The sequence below is a fragment of the Elephas maximus genome, chromosome 2 (assembly GCF_024166365.1).
Source record: "Elephas maximus indicus isolate mEleMax1 chromosome 2, mEleMax1 primary haplotype, whole genome shotgun sequence".
Taxonomy (NCBI): Eukaryota; Metazoa; Chordata; class Mammalia; order Proboscidea; family Elephantidae; genus Elephas; species Elephas maximus.
The window spans coordinates 104,221,687-104,238,994 of NC_064820.1; the positions used below are offsets into that span (position 1 = coordinate 104,221,687).

A 17,308-nucleotide genomic window follows, 5' to 3' on the forward strand; every position below is an offset into this window, starting at 1 on the left:
TTGCCAAAAAAAGGGAAAATGACAAAACATACACAGGCGCTCTCTCAGGCGCGCGCGCGCGGACACACACACACACACACACACCACACACACTCGCAAACCTATTTGTTTTTGTTATCCACTTCTTTATCTAGACAGTCCAGGCTTGGGCCAGATTTGAGTTGGTAGATTCTTCTCTCAGATAACGTAAAGCAGAGCCGATTGCAGAAAAGGTGTCTAATTCTCGACGTTCTTATGGAGGAAGAGGGGCTAGGCGTAGAAGAGCCACGCCCGGGTCCCGCTCTCCCATTGCACAACAAGTCCAAGAAAGCGCCGGTCGACCTCCAGCCCCTCTTCTCTCTCCGACCCACGAGCAACCGAGCAGCCCGGGGGGCGGGGAGGGTCACTGGGTGAAGAGAAGGGGTGGAGGGTATTAAATTTCAGGCCACCAGTCCGGGACAGCTACAGCAGGGCCCGCAGCCACGAGCGGGCAGGAAGGGGAGGGCCCTGGGTGCTGAGAGTGAACCCCCTCCCGGGAGCGGGGCTGGGTCGGAAAAGCTGCCTCACGGGTGTGCGCTCCGGCCCCTCCGCTTCACTCCCTCCCTCCCGGGCCTCCCTTCCAGTCTGCGCTGCGCCCTGTCCGAGGCAGCGCCCGCTGCCGCCTCACCATGTCCCAGCCCGGCCAGAAGCCCACCGCCTCCCCGCGGCCCCGGCGCGCCGCGGCGGCCCACCACACCAAGGAGGTGAGTGGCGCTCCTCCCGGAGCCGCAGGGCTGGGTGCTAGGGAGACCCCGGCCCCAGAGTAACGGGCCGCCTCCCAGGGGCAGGGCCGGGCCTGCCCCACCTTGTGCTCTTTGCGCTCCCTCCCGGGAATGGAAGGGCTCAGGGCTCAGTGCCCACCGCGGGGCAGGTGGACGGAGGTGGCCTGGGATTCTCCGGCTTGGGCCAAGTGTCATGGGCGTGGCGCGGACCGGCTAGGGGGCCCGCTGTGAGAAAAGTTGGCTGGTGAGATTTGGGTGGAATGAGGATGTGAATGAAGGAGGAATAAACCTCTTTTGGGACCCCCAGAGTGGGTAGGGTGGTCTAACTGGACACCGGGATCTCGTCTTCCGTGTACAGTTCAGACTGCAAGGCGTGGCTGCCTGGAGAAATAACACAGCTTCCCGGACCAGCCCTGAGCCAAACCGGGCGGGGCGGGGCGGGGTCGGGCTGGTGGGGGCGGGGCCCGAAGTAGGCTCCACCCCCGTGGCCGCCTACCTGGCAACTGCCGGAAAACCCGAGCTCAGAGCCAGCCAAGTGCCGGGCTGGTAGAGTGTGATCCTCGCGCCGGCCGCAGTGCATCCAGCGCTCTTACCTGGTCTTTCCTCGCGCTGCTCGGGAGCGAACCGGTTCTCGCCATGGCATTCTCAAGCTGGTGGTACAAAAAGATGGTAAATAGCAGCGGTCGTGTCTGGGGCAAGACTGGGAACCGAGTGTGTTTGCTTTGCTTTAAGCTTTTGGATGTGTGGACGAGGTATTTTCCCGGGCTTGGCTGAGAAAGGGTGGGAGCCGGGTGCGACCTCCCTCGCAGACCTTTAGTTCAGGCTCCGGGAGTGGCAGGAGGCGCACCCTCCTGTGGTATGTGAGTGGGAGCGTGCCCCGGCGTGTGAGTTGGTGCACAACGAGGCAACACGTTCGTCGCGCGCTCACAAGTTGAATGGAACAGGAATTGGAGTTGCAGGAATTCCGTCACTGGACACGGACCCTTGCTGAGACAGAGAGAGAGGGAGATCCTCCGTACTTTATTACTTTGGATAAGGACAAAGATGTTCCATTTGTATAGTGCATTGAGTGGGTGTACTACTAAGTAGTAGTGATATCTAGTCAAGCTGGTACTTGTAATCTTTTGGAACCAGGAAGCATGATTTAACGTTAGATTGCTTTCCAAAATAATAATAATAATAACTGTGCTGACAGAGTCAAAAGATTTATGCCCTATTGATTTGTGGTGAGAATTAAAATTAATTGTGTACACCTCTCTCTCAGCATGTGGTTTTGGGAAAAGCAAGGATGGTATGATCAGACACTCTTTGGACCTAGAAAACCTTCTGGAATCAGGAAACTGCCACTTATCAGTCAATGTCCATTAATTGAGTATCTACCATGTGTCAGGCAGTGTTCAAGCATCCTAGTACACCTCAGAGAGCAAGACAGAGCCCCGTTCCCAAAGGGCAACGTTTTTGAACCTTTCTGCATATCTGTAAAGTGGCGGTGAAAATACACAGCGTAAGGATGGGTGAGAACTAATTAGATTGTGTGAAAATGCCAGACACATACACTTTTAAAAACCCCTGATACTTCTTCCTAAATGTTTTCGGTGACTTTCCTCTGCATTGTTAGTCTAGCATCTTACTGATGTGCTGAGAGAAATGTTTGCTCTTGAGTTACTTATTATTGTCCTACGAGTCCTATCAAAATACACCATGTGAGTATCTACAAATATGGATGGTTAGTGACTCTGAGTTGACTTCAGACTTCTTCCAAACTCATGATTCTCTAAAGAAAATTATGCTGGGCTATTTGGATGAAAATAATTTAAATCTGTTGCTTTTAACCCTGTTAAATTTAAGCGTAGTTTGACGTTTTTGCTATAACCTCTCTTAGAATGCAGTTTTGGAACTATTATGAAAACTTTTTGCTTGTAGGACCCTCCTAGAATTAACAGCATGCCTCTGATCAAGTTTTGGCTTTTTCCAGACCAGCGATATCCAGCAGGAATATAGTGTGAAGCACATACGGGATTTTAAATTTCCTAGTAGCCACATTAACAAAAGGAAAAAGAAACAGGTGAAATTAATGCTAATATAGTTTATGTACCCCTTCACTTCCTAAGGAAACCCTGGTGGCGTAGTGGTTAAGTGCTATGGCTGCTAACCAAAGGGTTGGCGGTTCAAATCCGCCAGGCGCTCCTTGGAAACTATGGGGCAGTTCTACTCTGTCCTATAGGGTCGCGATGAGTTGGAATCGACTTGACGGCACTGGGTTTGGTTTTTTTGGTTTTCACTTCCCAAATATTATTTCAACATGCAATCAAAGTACAAATTATTGCTAGTAGTTTAATTCTTTTTTTCTTATTAATACTTTAAAATCCAATGTGTACCTTACACATAGGGCGCATCTGAATTTGTACTTGCCTATTTGAAGTGCTCTAAAGCTGCAAATGGTTAGTGGCTACAGTATTAGTACAGTTCTAGATCATCAGTTCTTAACTTTTTTATTTTTATTTTTTTTAAGGTGAGGGAGGTTTGTGATCACAGACCATTTTTAGAATCAAATGAAGATTTACGGACCATTTTCCCACATACACACAATTTCCCACATTTCCATATAGCTTTAGAGAATTCAGAGATTCCCTAGAAGTTTACCCAGAAATCTACAAGTCCCTGGGGATATATCTATATTTATATCTATATATATTAGCTTAAAGGTAGTTGTAAAGCTTTTCAAATAAGTTTTCATTAAAAGAAAATGATACACCTTGAAGAGTAGAACTTTAAAATCATGCTAATAGGATTTCCATCCTAAAACCACCTTCAGGAAAAAAATGATAAAGATGGCCTGCTTAGAATACATATTTATATAAGATTTACCAGATATAGATAGATAGGGTTTATCATATATATATCTGTAAATCCTATAATTAAAATACCTTTAGTAGAATCTTTTAAATACTGAAAAAGATTGTGAATGACCTACTTTAAAAATTCAGGCAGAATCAAATAATAAAATGATTTAAAGATGTACCTAAGATGTTTGTTTAAGGGAGTGCCATCTATAAAGCTAATAAGTGAAACATTTCAATGTATATTTCCACACTGGGTATCATTGATACTGCTGATCTTATTTTTTGAAGAATTATGTTGTCAGAGTTAAAAAACAGAACCTTTGAAATGCTAGATTTGAAGTACATCCGATAAACATCATAATGATGAAGCATGAATGAGTGTAAATTTGGTTTAAGCCCATAATCACATTTCCAAGTCATAAGTTGATTCAATTAAGCCATGTTAATTAAAGGTGTTTCTTAGTCTAATTAGACCCATGGCCCCAGTGGCAGCATGATCAAGGCACCCAGTCATTTGGGAGGCCTGGTCATTGCAGCCAGCCTGGGAGGAGTGCTGCAAGCCTTCCCTGGCAGGACAGGCCACTTGGCTACCATGAATTTTAGGAGTAAGGAATGCAAAATTAGAGGGTCTTCAGAAAAGGCACAGGCTTTTGGATGGTAGGGAGGGTCAAGGTTAGAATATAGCTTTCCTCTTTTAGTTGGCAACCCCTGAGTTTGTTTGCTCCCCGTTGCAGATGAGCTTTTTAAACAAAGAATAACATCTGATGATATTTTTACTCAGTTTTGACACTTCCCAGAAAGTTAATTTTATTCTACAAGTGATTTTTAAAGAATGATGCAGATATCTGGGGGGGGGGAAACAGTGGGTGGTCATTTGAGATTCGTAGGTGGTTGGATGGGTAATTAGTTCTGCGTAAATTGTCTGGGTGGAACACAGGACTGTTCTAAGCAGACCATCTATCTTTATCATTTTTTTCCCCTTGAGGTGTTTTTAAGGTGGAAATCCTATTAATGTGATTCTAAAATTCTGCTGTCCAAGTTGTGCCATTTTCTTTTAATGAAAACTTATCTAAAAAGCTTTACAGCTACCATTAAAGAAAAAATATGTATATATACGATGGAGGTGTCTTCCAGTTAATAAAAATGCAAAAATGACTCTATCCAATGAATACTGTTTATATTCAAGTTGCCTGCTGGGATGGGCAAGTCAGTTAACCCAGGAGAAAAAAAGACCTATGGTAAAAAAAAAAAATGGTTAGTTTCCCGAAAATGCATGGGATTCATTTTGACTCTAGATGATTCTGCGGGCTCATTAGTAAGAGTGAATTGGAAAAGGCCAAAGATATTCACATTTCTTTATTGTCCACCTACTACGTGTCAGTTTCCATGCAGAGTTTTTTAGACACAAAAGTTGTTCAGATGGTCCTTACCTGGTCTTCTCTTGCATTTTTCATAGATAAAACCGAACTATATCCTTACAGCACTGTAATAGCAATGAAGCAGCTATGTGAATTCACAAATCTCCCTTGACTTAACAGAAGAACTCAAAAAACCTTGCTGCAGGTGGATCCCAGAAGCTGCACTGTGGTGGTTACACAGTAAATGCTACCTCTGAAGACAGGACAGAGGCGTGTCCTCTTACAGTGCACCTTGGCATGGTCTCAGAATCTTAAAGTGTTAGTGAAAAGCATACTTGGGGTTCAGTGAAGCATAGGAGTTTAAGAATTATAGTTCTGCCCCACCCTTAATATGTATCTTCTATTATATGAGAAGGAAACCCTGGTGGCGTAGTGGTTAAGTGCTACGGCCTCTAACCAAAGGGTTGGCAGTTCGAATCCACCAGGCGCTCCTTGGAAACTCTGTGGGGCAGTTTTACTCTGTCCTGTAGGGTCGCTATGAGTCGGAATCAACTCGACAGCATTGGGTTTGGTTTTTGGTTATTATAGGAGAATGCCAAAGATAGTTATTCATATACTTTTACATTTTGGTAATAATATTTGTAGAAGGGCAGAAAGGTATCATGTAGTGAAAGCCAGGCCTTCTATTTTCTTACATTTCTATAATCATCATTCTCCCTGTAGCATCTAGCACATAGTGGGTACTCACTGAGGATTTTTTTTTCCTTTGAATAAATAAACCTGCCTCTTGTATTAGCCTTCCTAATGAGTTTGAGGTTTTCAGTATTGAAACTGAGTAAATTGGTTAGAATATTGCCTTTGGGTGATACAGGGGAGACACATACTCTTGAAATAAGGGGATTATAAAATTTTTAAAACTTATTAGGAAAATTTTTACATGTACACAGAAGAAGAGAGAATAATATAATGAGCTCCCCATGTACCCGACACCAATAATGATCAACATTTTGCCTGTCTTGTTTAATTTTTCCAACCCCCACCCCCACCAACACATACACACACACAAAGTATTTTAAAGCATGGGAATTATAAATTTTACTGTCATCCCTGTGACCAACTTGCTGTAGATTGTTTGGAAAATGAATAATCTATCCCCTTGTACTTTATTTCCTAGGCTGTAATATGGAGATGGAGCCCTGGTGGTGTAGTGGTTAAGAACTATGTCTGCTAATGGAAAGGTCAGCAGTGTGAATCCACCAGCCGCTCCTTGGAAACTCTATGGGGCAGTTCTGCTCTGTTCTTTAGGGTCACTATGAGTTGGAATTGACTCAATGGCAATGGGTTTGGTTTTCTGGAATATGGAAATGCAAGACTAATATAATGAAGTCATGAGATAAAGTAATGAACAAAAACTTATCAGATGGACCTGGTTCCTTTGTATTAAGGAAGGCGAAAAAAAGAATTCTTCTACCGTGATGTTTACAGCCTTGGAAAATGAAACCTTCAAACCTTCGTTTAATTCTCATATTCATTTTACTGTCTCATAATGTGCCAAAATCAGATCGATGTCAGAGAAGAAGGGAGTGAGATAACTTTGTGTGCTTAAGATGAATTAGGCAATGGGCCAGATTCTTCATTAACATTAGCTGGTTTCATAAATATGCTAATCTTTGAGGCAGGTACCATTGACCCAATTTTACTAGGAGAAAACTGAAAGGTTAAATTATTTACCAAGGTGTCATGGATTGAATTGTGTCCCCCCAAAAATACGTGATTCCCAGTATTGTGTGGTTGTCCTCCATTTTGTGATTGTAATTATATGTTGAGAGGATTCGGGTGGGATTGTAACACCACCCTTACTCAGGTCACCTCCCTGATCCAGTGTAAAGGGAGTTTCCCTGGGATATGGCCTGCACCACCTTTTATCTCTCAAGAGATAAAAGGAAAATGAAGCAAGCAGAGAGTTGGGGACCTCATACCACCAAGAAAGAAGCACCAGGAGCAGAGCACATCTTTTAGACCTGGGATTCCTGCGCAGAAAAGCTCCTGGTCCAGGGGAAGACTGACAAGAAAGACCTTCCTCCACAGCCCACAAAGAAAGAAAGCCTTCCCCTGGGGCTGACGCCCAGAATTTGGACTTGTAACCTACTAGACTGTAAGAAAATAAATTTCTCTTTGTTAAAGCCATCCTCTTGTGGTATTTCTGTTATAGCATTACTGGATAACTTAGACACAAGGTCACAGAGCTTTACAGACCATTCTTTTTCTGCCTTATCAGGGTATATCAGTCAGAGTCAACCATAGGACTGAAACCATTTTGAGTATTTAAAACAAATGGACTGTAATGCAGGGAGTTGGTTACACAGGTAACTGAAGAGTCTGGGAAACCAGCAGGGGAGGTGAGGTAACCCAGAGATTGGAAATTGCAAGCAGGAGCCTTGGTGGGGCAGTGGTTAAGCGCTTGGTGGCTAACAGAAGGGTTGGTAGTTCCAACCCAGCAGCCACTCCTTGGGAGAAAGATATGGCAGTCTGCTTCCATAAAGATTTATAACCTTGGAAACCCTATGGGATAGTTCTACTCTGACCTATGTGGTGGCTATGAGTCAGAATCAGCTCAATGGCAATGGGTTTTTGAGGCTACCAACCCTAGGCTGGAGGGAAGGAGGGAGGAGCAGTGCTACCAGGGTCACCTGTGGAGGGAGGAACCACAGCTGGCCTATAGGAGACCCTACTGAAGAGCCCCGAGAGACAGAGAGGAGGGGGAAAATACTGCTCTTTCCTCTCCTCTACCCCCTCAATTCCAGCCTCCTGCCAGAACCTCCCATTGGCCAAACCCAGCCTGAGCCCATTCATCAAGGGATCCTGGGAAATCAAGCCAGTAAGACACCCCCTGCCCCTTCACCCACCAAATAGGGAAAGGGCAAGGAATCCTGAGAGCAGGCAGGGCCAGGGCCTGGACTCAGGGAGAGTGTTTTGAAACTGAACTAGCTTTACATCTTGGTCCTTCTGCTTATTCACTGAATACTTTTGAAATAAGTATCCTGTTTTAGCAAGTACAATACATACAAGGATAGATTTTTGGGATTTCATAAGAAATATCAGTTTGGACATTAATCTTGTCTCTTAATCTTTCAAGCTGTTTTCTCAGTTTCTTTCTCTCCCAACTAGCTTACTGACCTGAAAGAGCAAAATAACTCAGGAAACATTTAGAGGTTTGTATAAATGAAATCATCCAATCAAGAATTATTTGTCACGCCCCCACCACAGGACTAGAAAAAAAAGACTAATTTACCATCTGGTTGGGAAAGCAAGATATACATTTATGAAGCAATTAGTTAGTTTTAGTAAACCAGAGAATATATAATAAAATGCTAATTTGTTTGCTTTGCTAAAAACAGAGAGACTTGTGCAGATATGAAGATATGCTGTGCCATTAATAGGCAAGGCTGAGAATTAGTCAGGAAATGCTGGTATGAACACAGGGCACTGTGCTCCTTCACTGAGCAATCAGTTTACCCAGGAGGTAAACTGATTGCTCAGAGCCGCCCCAGCCTGCCTGACCCGGGAGACTCCCATGGGGCCGACTCAGTGAGGTGGTTTCAAGAGCACAAATTTCCACTTGCTGTCATGGTGCCCACAGATTCTCCTCCAAAACCAGTGGTTCCCAATCCTGGCTGCATATTAGAATCAATAGGGATAAAAAAAAAGATCATGCCCAGGCCCCACCCCAGACAAACTAAATCTAAATTCCTGGGTGGGGTTCTGGCGTGTGCGTGTGTGCTTCCAAAAGCACCCCAGAGATTGCGGAGCTTCATGAAGGAGGGAACCCACTGCTAACCTGAGGGCTTTCTGACGTGCGTGAGCCCCTGGGACAAGGCTTTCTCAGCATCTGTGCTGGTGGAATGATAGAAGTGAGCTGCATGCACTAGAAGAGTCCAGAGGGCACCAAGATAACCTTTTATTGCTTTATGATTTTACTACAGCTGTTTTTTTATCCCTGGATGTACAAATGTTGATCCCTCTGGCCTTGTCCCTGAGCTGGAAAAGGAAAATTTTTTGAATTGCTTTCAAATAACCTTTACTAGTTTTAAAAAATCAGCTTTATTGAGATAGAATTCACATACCATACAGTACACTCATTTCTCATTTAAAGTGTACAATTCAATATTTCTTTAGTGTATTCACTGCACGTCACAACCATCACCGCAATCTAGTTTTAGAACATTTTCACCACTCCCCCTCCTCCCGAAACCTCCCACTTTTTCTGTTTTTTTAATAAAGCGAAAGGCATTTCAGAAGCACGCTAGCATTTGGAACTTTTTCACAGTTGGATTTGGACTTGCAAAAACCCAGTTTATCTGCCTTCTCTCTTGTACGTGTAGAAGTTTGTTTGATTTTATCTTATTTTGTGTGGCATATACCTTTGTGTGTGTATCTGGGTAACTGTAGGCAAGGTGCCCAAATGCTCCAAAGCCAAAGCCTAGCCCTAGCCTTAGGCCTTAGCTGGCTGAGACTGCAGGCTCCAAGCCTTCTTGCTCTAGCTTTGTTGATTTCCTGACAGCTTTATGGGTTTGCTGTGACAGAAGAATTTAGGTATATAGATGCTATCACCTAGAACTGGGACAAAGGAAAGCTATACTTGCCAAATATACAGTGATGCCAGGGGAAGTGGAGGGCAGTCTGGAAAATTATGACTTTCTGAGGGAAAACAGGAAAGCTTCTTGTTTTTTCTTTGCCCCTGAACTCCTATAGTACTTACCTCCTCATGCCTAATCTTAGCTCCTATGTTATTTCCTGTCTTCTGTGGCCTTGTCTTCCCAGTGAAAATCTTTATTACCTGAGGGCTGGGATCCAGCCCTTCCTGTCTTTAGCCTCCTCCCCAGCTACTTGTGCAGGATGGATTTTATAAGTATTGTGCGTTTGATTAATTTTATAAAACAAGTCAAGTTTAGATTTAAAAAAAAAGCCCAAACCTATTGAGGTTGAGTCGACTCTGACTCATAGTGGCCCTATAGGACAGAGGAGAACTGCCCCACAGAGTTTCCAAGAAGGGCCTGGTGGATTTGAACTGCCAACCTTTTGGTTAGCAGATATAGCGCTTAACCACTATACCACCTGGGTTTCCAAGTTTAGATTAGGAAGTTTTTTTTCTGTGTGTGTGTTGTGTTTTCACTGGGCTGAGACTTTCTTGTTAAAAATCACAAGATCCCAGCTAGCTTTTCACTAGATCTAGAGTAGCCCAGTCTCTGGCCCACAGGTAATAATTCTAAGTGATATGACCAAGGAGGAGCTCACCTTTTGGGTTCTCAGTTTCTTTATCCATAAAACAAGATGACACTGTGTATTGCATAGAGTTACTGTGGGGATTAAGTGAGGTCACTTAGATGAAATGCATAGCACGGGGCCTAGCACAGAGTTCCTGGGTGGCACAAGGGTTAAGGGCTCAACTACTAATTGAAAGATTGGGGGTTCAAATCCACCCAGAGACACCTTGAAAGAAAGATGTGGCAATCAACTTCCAAAAGATCACGGCCATTGAAAACCCTATGGAGCACAGTTTTGCTCTGACATACATGAGGTTTCCATGAATTGGAGTTGACTCAATGGCAGCTGGTTTGGTTTTGTTGGTTTTGGGGCCTAGCACAGAACGGGTGCTTAAGAAGTGTTCATTTCTTTTCCCTCATACAGGGAAACCACCCCACTGGTATATCAGTTAGTTTTGTGGTTCAGTTCTCTTCCTTTTTCCATGCTCCTCTCACCTCTCCCCACCTTACAGTTCCCCACAAAGTAGTGGTAAACAAAGTTTTCTCTCCTCAGTTTTAGAAAGACTGCTTCAAGTTCCTAAATTGGACCAAATTTGACATGTATCATTCCCAAATATTTCATTCCACCAGCTCAGTTATGTGGAAAGTGCTCAATTATACCTGTAAATTTCAGTATCAGGCCCTTTGAATCTCCCTCAGTGAACGAATATAAATAACTTTACATCATTAATAGACAGCTGAATATTAGATAATATTCAATGGTTCATTTATAAAGTTGCTATTTACTGGATATTGAATGACGTTAGAGAATTCTTGTTAACCCTCTTAGGGTGATAATGGTGTTGGAATTATATGGGAAAATGTCCTTAATTTAAGGAGATGCATGGTAACATTCTAGAGGTGAAGATTCATGCAATTACTTTCAAATACAAGTTGTATAGACATAGAATTAGATAGATAGGTAACACAAATATGGCAAAATATGGTAACAAATGTTAATAGTTGTTGAATCTAAGTGGTAGGAATATGGACATTATATTCTTTCAGCTTTTTGGTGTTTGAATATTTTCATTAAAAAATCTGGGTTAAAAATAAAGTGGAAAAATATAACTCATGGAATTCTCAAAAAATATTGCCATTGACTATAAGTAATTTTTATGTCACTGTACTTTTGTATATTGTAAAAATTCCTATTGAGAGCAAATATTTCTTTTAAAGATTCACAAAATACTCGCTTCTAACAATACACAATTTTTAAATTGTCGTTATAACTTAACATTTTTAAAGCATTCATTACATATACCCCTCCCACACAATTATATGGAGCCTACATAATATGACCCCCTGTACATATATGGGATGCTGGTGTGGCACAGTGGTTAAGAGTTTGGCTGCTAACCAAAAGGTTGGAAGTTCGAATCCACCAGCCGATCCTGGAAAATCCTAGGGGGCAGTTCTCTGTTGTATGAGTCAGAATCGACTATACATCAGTAGATTTTTTTTTTATCTATAGGAGCCCTGGTGGCACAGTAGTTAAGATAAGAGCATGTCTGCTAACCACAAAGTGTCAGCAGTTCAAATCCACGAGCTGCTCGTTGGAAGCTCTACGGAGCAGTTCTACTCTGTCTGTAGGGTCACCATGAGTCAGAAGTAACTCAATGGAAACAAGTTTATACATTCAGATACGTACATACATATATATATATACACACTTTAAAGTGGCTCCTTTTCTTTTAAAAGATTCATTAATTACTACTGATTGTCATCAACTATGTACAAACCCTTGACTAGGACATCTAGGTAAAATAATATCTTAAATCAAGCCTGTAGGGGGTTTCATTCACTAAGTTATTACAGCTTGGCTGCTTTTCTCTACATTCCACTCACTAATCCATGATTAAGGAGCCCCAGTGGCACAGTGGTTAAGCGCTTGGCTGCTAATCAAAAGGTCTGTGGTCCGAACCCACCAGCTGCTCCGTGGGAGAAAGATGTGGCAGCCTGCTTCCGTAAATATTACAGCCTTGGAAACCCTATGGGGCAGTTCTTCTCTGTCCTATAGGGTTTTTATGAGTTGGAATTGACTTGATGGCAATGGGTTTAGTTTTTTGTTTTTTTTTTTTTTAGCTTAATCCATGATAGTGTTTCTTTTTGGAATTATCCATTCGTGAAAGTGATTTCTTGCTAGTTTTTCATACAAAGAACTATTAAGACCATTTTTTAACTAGCATGTCTGTTGATATGATTTAAGGGAACTTAGCATGTTATAGTGGCAGATAATAGATTCTAAGTCAGAAAACTTGGTTTCGACCTTTTTCCCATTTACTAGTTTTGTGTCTTTGTGTAAAACACAAAATGACTCTTATTCTTGGTTTTCTCATATATAAAATCACCTGAGCCTCTTTTTTGGGTATAAATAAGAATATGTATGAAAGCGTCTTATAAATAGATATAAATTATTATAATTATTGTCACTTTTCTTAATTAAAAAATTTAATTGATCTACATATTCAGGTTGTGATTCTGCTCCAGGGAACAAAATGGTATTTTATATTTTGGTTTAACTGAGGGTGGTCAAGCTTGAGCCCAGTGTCGAGTTCCTTTTTCTCACTTTCTCATACATCCCACAATGTACAAGAAATGAAATAATTGTTATTTTTTAATTAATTTTTAAAATAATTTATTTTGTGTTTTGTTGTTGTTATTGAGAATATACACAGCAGGACATACACCAATTCAGCAGTTTCTACATGTACAACTCAGTGACATTGATTACATTTTTCGAATTGTGCAACCTTTCTCAGCCTCCTTTTCTGAGTTGTTCAACTTTTCTCAGCCTCTTTTTCTGAGTTGTGCTTCCGCCAGTAACATAAACTCACTGCTTCCTAAATTTCCCATCTAATCTTTCAAATTGCTGCTGTCTGTTTGATCCCATAGAGATAGATCTTAAAAGAACACAATGCTCAAGGCAGACATTCTTTACTAGTTAAGCTAAATCATTTGGTTTTAAGAGGACTTCAGGGAACATTTTTGGCTTAAAGTTTAAGGTTTAAAGATCATCTCAGAACAGTAATTTCAGGGGTGCATCTAGCCTCCATGGCTCCAGAAAGTCTGTATTCTATGAGAATTTTAAATTCTGTTCTGCATTTTCTCCCTTTTGATCAGGATTCATCTATAGAATCTTTGATCAAAATGTTCAGTAATGGTAGCCAGGCACCTTCCAGTTCTTCTGGTCTCATGGCAAATCAAATAATTATTTGTATCATCTTTTGAGGAACATGTAATTTTTTTTTTTTATTTATAAAGAAAAATGCAGTAAACTTTATGGTGTATTTTGTTTTATTAGCATGAAAGGAAATGAGCATGTAAACCTCTTAAAGATTTTATGTACCATGTGAAAAGACTTCTGTTCATTTCCAGTGTTACAGTATGAAAAATAATTCTGTTTCTGGACACAATGAAATCCTAAAGCCAAATCCATAGAAGTTGCAGGTATGGCCTTTCCACTCCAGGTTGCATCTTTCCAAATTGGTGAATTCTCAGATGGAAGAATTCTAGGAGATTCCCAAGAGCCATTGGAAGTGATGGGTGACTTGGAAAGCTGATGGCAATTTGGGCTTTAAAATTCCATGAGGCATTTTGTAGGAGACAAGATGCCGCTTTGGCATTACTAGGAAGTCTGCACGTGGTTAATTACAGACTGACTTGCTAGATCCTAAATGAATGTCTGTAGCTTCCCTTGATTTTTGAAAGCCACCTGTGTTGATGTGGAATTACCAACATCCTCAGGAGGTAGATTAGAGGAGTCCATGTCTTTAAGTCTACGTATTTAGCCTTTTGCAGTTCAAGTGGCTGTTATATTATCTTGTATCATCTTCCTCTCGTAAACATGATCTTATTTTTTTTTTTTAATAGCGTGTCAGTGAAAAAACCAGTGGATCACCTTCTAAACCAGAAGAAAAGAAAGGAGCAGTTGAGGTAATATTAACAATGCTTGGTTTTCATTTTTTCTTGCTTTTAAATTGTGAATTCTATATTTAAACATTAAATTATGAGATGACAAAGAGCTCCTACTAGAGTATTGGCAAATTTGGTTTTAACTAAGATCTGATTAAAGAATATAAGTGGAAATCATCAAAAATAAATAAAAATGAAGAGCTCCTGGGAAAGGAACCTTTAGGAATAGTTTCTATCTAGAAACAGAACTCAGTTTTTTTGAGTGTTTTCCCTGTACAAAACGAAAAAATCCGTTTCCGTCAAGTCAGTTCTGACTCATAGCGACCCTATAGGACAGAGTAGAGTTGCCCCATAGAGTTTCTACGGAGTGCCTGGTGGATTTGAACTTCTGAACTTTTGTTTAGCAGCTATAGCACTTAACCACTACGCCATCAGGGTTTCCATTTTCCCTATAGGAGTCGGCGAATCTCAGTTGTTTCGTTGGTGAACATGGCGGATTTAGAAGGGGAAGTCGGATGCTTTAGTGGAAAAGAAAATCTTTTTTCAAGAAAGTGCACCGTGAATGGAGGGCAAAGATGGCTTAGTTTAACTAGTCATTCAGGTTCATCAACAAAAGCAAGAGAGAAGGAACTTTTTTTTTTTTTTTTTTGATTGATTGAATGGAAATCCCAGTCAGAGCAAATCTCCTCACTTTGAGATAGGTTTTCTTTGAGCCTGTGCATTTTTCCTTTCACTGAATGGTGCACCATTGTGGGCACCGTCAACACAGGCCTATTCTCTAGGGAAGGGTCATGGAAGGTACTGTCCTTCGTAGGGGTACTGGACCTATTTCCCTTTGCTACTTTTTACATTTGAAATCTCAATAGATATACTCATCTTTATTCAACAGAAATTCAGTTCAATAGAAAGTGTGTCTTTTCTAGCATTTTAAGCTCATAGAGCTAGGTCCTAAAACGTATGTGGAAATTTAAGAAAACTAAAGTGATCATTGTATTCTTCTCTGTATCTTCAACATTCAATAAGCGTCTTTGGATATTTAGTTCATCCACTTGCTGATTTTCCGCGTTTTCAAAATATTCAAAATATAAGGAGGCAGTTATGGCTAGAGCATGTGACATGTTCTGCACTAAGGTTTGCTTAACTTCTATCACAGTTTCTGTTACTAATCCCCATGAAAATATAATTTAGATTATTTCTTATCAGGGAAATTGATAGTGAATTTTTTCTACCCACAGAAGGCAAATGTTTTTTAAAAAATTAAAAGTAAAAATAAATATATTAATATTTCATCCTGTTTCTTGGTTAAATTATGTAAAAAATGAATTTCCATGTGGAAAACAACCTTTTTCTTCCCTTTACTAGTATGACAGTATATATTGTATAATCAGTTCTTTTATCAGCCCAAACCTTTTAAATATAGTCATAGGTAAGTTATCTATAAAATTAATTACCTAGGCAAATGATGAACACTTCCTATTTGAACACTGTCCAAAAAAAACCCCAAACCCGTTGCCATTGAGTCGATTCTGACTCTTCGCAACCCATATAGGACAGAGTAGAACTGCCCCAGAGGGTTTCCAAGGAGCAGCTGGTAGATTTGAACTGCCAGCCTTTTCGTTAGCAGCCAAACGCTTAACCACTGCCCACTAGGGCTCCTTGAACACTGAACACTGTAGTGTTCCTTTATTCTCCAGACCAGGAAATATTTTTCTTGGATGTTATCCTCTATTAGTATTAATCGAGATTAAACTACTTACACAGAAAGGAAAATTTATTTTCAAAGGAAAGATGTATGTTCTTTTCCAATACAGTCACATCAACAGTAGGCCAGCTCTTATAAAATCATTCTCGCTAATTATGTTATAACTTCAAAGCTTAACTATTACACCTTGATTGGACAGGCATTGGTTAGCCAATAGCTACTAGCACAGACTTAGTTCTTCTTAAAATATCTAGACTACAGAGCACCTTATCTCCACAATTATAAACAGCTTGGAAAACACTGATAAGGAACCCTATTATAAATGCAGCCAGGGAAGAAGTCTGGACTTCTGTGTCAGTAAAGGCAGACTCTCAGTTTAAAGCTAAAAGGCTAAAGAAATTTTTCATCTCTTTATCAGCAATTCTGACATTGTTTCATAACATTGCTGGGAAGTTCAGATTTATAACTCCTGCCCTTGTGCCAGAGCCTACACGTTCTTATCTGTCCTAACCAGAGAAGCAAAGAGGGGTTGGACCTTTGTCTTGTTCCCAAGGCTTAAGTCAGTACAGAGATTTTACGTAGTCTGAGATTGAAGACAGATTGTATCTCATCAAGTCTGCCCGTATCTATTTGCTAGGATGGACAGACAGGAGAGTGGGGTGACTCAGTGGTCAAGATACATTTCCAAATGGTCTGTCCCCAAAAGGTCTCTAGTTCTTTACTGCACGTAAACCCTGAAATGTTGTATGCAAATAGGTTGTTGAAGAGATATTGTGAACCTGGAGACAAGTCAGGGAAACCATCCTATGTTAAGTATTATCTGAGCCTTCATGTTCACAGTTATAAAGTTATGTGCAACCAGGAGTTGTTGTCTGCCCTGCCTACCATCCATGGTCATTTGCCATCCCCTTGTCTTCCCAAGATTACGAGAGAAATACTTACCAAAGTTGATAGTTTTTCCCAAACATGTTCTTATGCGCTGCTTTGTTGAACAAGAAATAAGATTAAGAAGCTTCGTTTGGATTTTAGTAATCCATTTGCAAACCAACATTTAGCTCCAAAGTTTAAATACCTATGGCCCACAAGGATATGCAAATATACTTGTCAGGCTCTTAAGGACAAACCAAGGTCTTTGGGACAGAAGTCAGTTTAGAAATTTGCTTTCTATGCTTAGGGATACCGCTTGGTGTTTTTCCTTCTCCCTGTATTACTCTACTGTATTTTATTTGGAGGTACAAGAAAAAAGGCACAGAGGAGGAGGACTTTAGGAGGGTATAAACAAAAAAAAAACAATAGGGTTAAGTAAGAACTGCCTTTGTACTGTCATATATAAAAATATTGGAGGACGAATGCAGCTGTGTGAATGTCAGAGCTCTTTCTCCCTTGCTGTCATGAATAGTTCTTACTTTTTTGGATCATGACCCCCTGTACAGCCACTATAGGGTCG

At 41.0% G+C, this 17,308-nt stretch overlaps 1 protein-coding gene across 12 annotated transcripts in view; it reads left to right on the forward strand.

The window, feature by feature from the left end:
* The first annotated feature begins 407 nt into the window (after window positions 1-407).
* The window catches only part of CAST (calpastatin), a 128,606-nt gene continuing 111,705 nt past the window's right edge, over window positions 408-17,308 (forward strand). For 2 of the 12 annotated variants that reach the window (XM_049869388.1, XM_049869451.1), the window contains exons 1-2: window positions 422-722; window positions 14,118-14,180. In XM_049869388.1, the coding sequence (XP_049725345.1) occupies window positions 648-722; window positions 14,118-14,180 (138 nt within the window). In that variant the 5' untranslated portion in view covers window positions 422-647. Of the gene's footprint in view, window positions 723-1,251; window positions 1,410-14,117; window positions 14,181-17,308 lie in introns of those variants that run through there. The other 10 variants (XM_049869396.1, XM_049869457.1, XM_049869414.1 and 7 more) reach the window with 8 other exon arrangements.